The sequence below is a fragment of the Sinocyclocheilus anshuiensis genome, unplaced genomic scaffold (genome assembly GCF_001515605.1).
Source record: "Sinocyclocheilus anshuiensis isolate Anshui unplaced genomic scaffold, SAMN03320099.WGS_v1.1 scaffold1477, whole genome shotgun sequence".
Taxonomy (NCBI): Eukaryota; Metazoa; Chordata; class Actinopteri; order Cypriniformes; family Cyprinidae; genus Sinocyclocheilus; species Sinocyclocheilus anshuiensis.
This window is the reverse complement of record NW_015547710.1, coordinates 433,371-436,490: the sequence shown is the minus strand read 5'-3', so window position 1 is coordinate 436,490 and position 3,120 is coordinate 433,371. Positions and strand designations below refer to the sequence as shown.

The following is a 3,120-nucleotide window of genomic DNA, read 5'->3' as shown; positions in this document are numbered from 1 at the left end:
CATTACACCAAATACACAAAATAATGTTCTTTTTAGCATCATCCTATGACCCCTTTAATGAATTCCAATCATTCGCAAATAGGGCGCTTGTGCACGCTCATTCACAATTAGCATAATCCCCGCCTATGAATTACAGCTACGTAAATTGCGTGTCCAGGAACGCAGTGGAATATTCTGGTCTACTTTCTCAGGTTTGGCTCCAGTATATTGCATAAATGCAAAAAACACTAATAGGCCATATGCCTAAAAATGAATATTCAATAACGTGTGTCCACCAAAGCGTTTTTAGCCAGCTGAAAAACTGTCAGACGCTCTTCTTAAAACGGCCAGCAGGTGGTGCTGGAGAACGCTTTGGTGGCACAGCGTTTTTCTAGCCGAGACGCTTTGGTTGCTATGATTTTAAATATCCACGGTAGAAACGTATTACTAGTTTCTCATTTTGAAGATTACTTAATATAAAAATGCAGTAACCAGCAATATTAACTTCTCTATTGTTGTTCAGTTGTTGTACAAGTAGGATGATTGGTCGGTGTAGTATTTGTCCCGCCCCTCCTCCATTGAATGGACGGCTGGGTAAAAAGTGACAGTGACAAGCGCAGCGTTTTACCCAAAACTATACAGTTGATCAACTCTCAGCTACAAGAAAAAAAAAACGGATCAAACGAACTACTAAAATATTATAATGGCAGTGCATGAAATTCAGTGTAATCAGTTTGCCAAAATGAACAACACGTTTTATGCACCATTTACACGTGGTGGGGAGCAGGTGTAAATTTCTTTCCTACCAACTAACATTTTGAAAATACGTTAGTTAATTTTATTGTTGAACGCAGGTGCTGAGGGGGTGCTAGATCATTGACAGGGGGAGCTATGCAATTCAGGACTCCAGACTCATTATTCCCACTGGTCGGTCTTTGACGACTAACTTTCTCAGTTGGTCGCACAAGCACATGTAAAACGCTTATTAACAAAAACGAATAAGATGAGGCATGGCATAGGCCTACACCACATGCTGTATTAAATGACTAATACATTACTGAACATTTAGCAAACACTGAGGAATCAAATAAAAAAAATCAATAAAAAGCGTTTTTACGGTGTTGCGCATTTTAACCAATCACACACAATTCTACTGAGCTTAGGACTGCAACGGGCAATCAGGAGTTCAGATGAGTCATCGTTGAAATTCATCAGTTTTGTTGAGTGCACGCGTTCGCTGACTGAATTAAGACTCTTGCGAATTCTCTCATAATAAACAACAAAGCGCACATGTACGTACAATGTAAGTAAGAGATTAATTTCAGTGTATACAGCTTCAGTGATTAACGATAGTTGTTTTTTTTGAGAGTGCTTAAACTTGCTATAGATCAATGTTAGTGATAATGTCACTTTCTATATATAATTTATTTGCTGATCAATTTCTAACGTTTTTATTAAATTGTAATCACGTTAAATACAAATTCAGTCCCATTAAACATTTTTTTAGCCTACATGACACCCATGTCTTGTTCTTGTCTAAAAAGACGGGTTTATGATGTATTAATACATTTGGCTGCTTTTAGCCTTACCCTGGATTTGGTTCACTCTCCGCCTATGCATATAGCCTATACAGCGCTCTGGGTAAATACATCCACATCCCCACCCCCCACTGGTACGGTCCAATCAGGAGCGCAAAACAGAGAAGTGGAAAATCAGAATGAGTCATTTATGTTAGTTCAAATATCATATTCGGGCGCAACAACCCAAACTCGTAAAATTGATAAAAGGAGACAATTATCCGTTTGTAAATTGCTCCAAAGAAATTGAAAATGAAAGTTTGAAGCCAACTTTTCAATTAGTTCATTTTGATTGTGCGAATTCAACAAAGAACTGCAAATTGTTACACGGACTATCATACTCTTATCTTCTTTATGCACCAAGAGCTTGTAACACTCCAAAGAGAAAGAAAAAATTGAAATCGCATCATATGACCCCGTTAAAATTTAAAAGCAACAAAAGATCCACCTCAAACGGTTTTGTAGAACAGTTTTATTCCAACACAAAATCTTATCAACATTTCATTTCACAACACAAGTTACTGAATAAAATTGGTCTGAGTTCAAAAGAGAAATACATCAATATAAAATATATATAAAAAGCCCAATGGCTCTGAGCAAACCAAACCGTACTTTAGCACTGACACTGACCAAAATTCTATATACCAAACCAAAAAAAAGATCTGATCACTGATCAAAAGCATTTAGTCTTGACACTCTTATGTCCACATCTGATGAAATACATCAATATGTTTACAACATCATTCATCTGATTTGCGAGAGCTGATGGGCATTTTAGGCAAGCTTCTGGCAATGCCTAATTGGAGGTCAGCCTAATCTTATAAAGAGAAAAAGAACAGGAAACAGGGAGGACTGTGATGATGGAGGGCAGAGGTAGTTATTTACATCAGGCCCCCTGTCTGTTGCTGAAATACATCAATTGTATCCTCGTCCTCCATTTCCAACTGGAAATAAAAAAAATTAAAAAAATAAATCAGACTTTATAGCACACTTAAAGGATGGTGACATTCAGAACTGGACATATCAGTGAACTATACCTGAGCTGGAGTGTCAGTCTCATTAATTGGCTGCCCATCGAACCGGAACCGAATCTGCCGCGTTGTTAGCCCCTGTTCAAAACAGAGAAAATGTGGACCTGAGCTTTAAGTGAAGTGAAGTGTAAACTATAGCATTACCTCCAGCATGTCTTCCAAAATGCAGTCAGTGACCCCTCAACAATTCATGTATTGTATAGAATGTCTGGCTTCGGAATGACAGGGCCTAATTTTAACATTAAAAACGTCTTAAAAACATCTTAAAACACAGGGATGTCCAACCTAGCTCCTGAAAAACTAGCATCCTGCAGACTTCAGTTCCAACCCTGCTCCAACACACCTGCCTGTAATTATCAAGAAACCCTGAACACCGTTAGCTGGTTCAGGGGTGTTTGATTGGGGTTGAAACTAGGCATGGGCCGGTATAAGATTTTGACGGTATGATAACCTTAGATAAAAAAAATATCACAGTTTAACGATATTGCGATTACAACTCTAAAATGTTATTTTTAAATGTCTGGGTAAAAAAA

General features: G+C 37.9%; 2 protein-coding genes across 2 annotated transcripts in view; both read right to left on the bottom strand.

The window, feature by feature from the left end:
* LOC107704010 (ADP-ribosylation factor-binding protein GGA3-like) overlaps nucleotides 1-3,120 on the bottom strand; it is a 24,642-nt gene that overhangs the window by 7,090 nt on the left and 14,432 nt on the right. The window contains exon 18 of the transcript XR_001635898.1: nucleotides 2,931-2,934. The gene's annotated coding sequence lies outside the window, so the exon portion shown is untranslated. The remainder of the gene's footprint in view (nucleotides 1-2,930; nucleotides 2,935-3,120) is intronic.
* Nucleotides 2,014-3,120, bottom strand: part of LOC107704011 (small ubiquitin-related modifier 3-like) — a 4,373-nt gene continuing 3,266 nt past the window's right edge. Inside the window, exons 3-4 of the mRNA XM_016506834.1 lie at nucleotides 2,594-2,665; nucleotides 2,014-2,500 (exon numbers count right to left, since the gene is read on the bottom strand). Coding sequence (XP_016362320.1) covers nucleotides 2,438-2,500; nucleotides 2,594-2,665 — 135 coding nt within the window. The 3' untranslated portion in view covers nucleotides 2,014-2,437. The remainder of the gene's footprint in view (nucleotides 2,501-2,593; nucleotides 2,666-3,120) is intronic.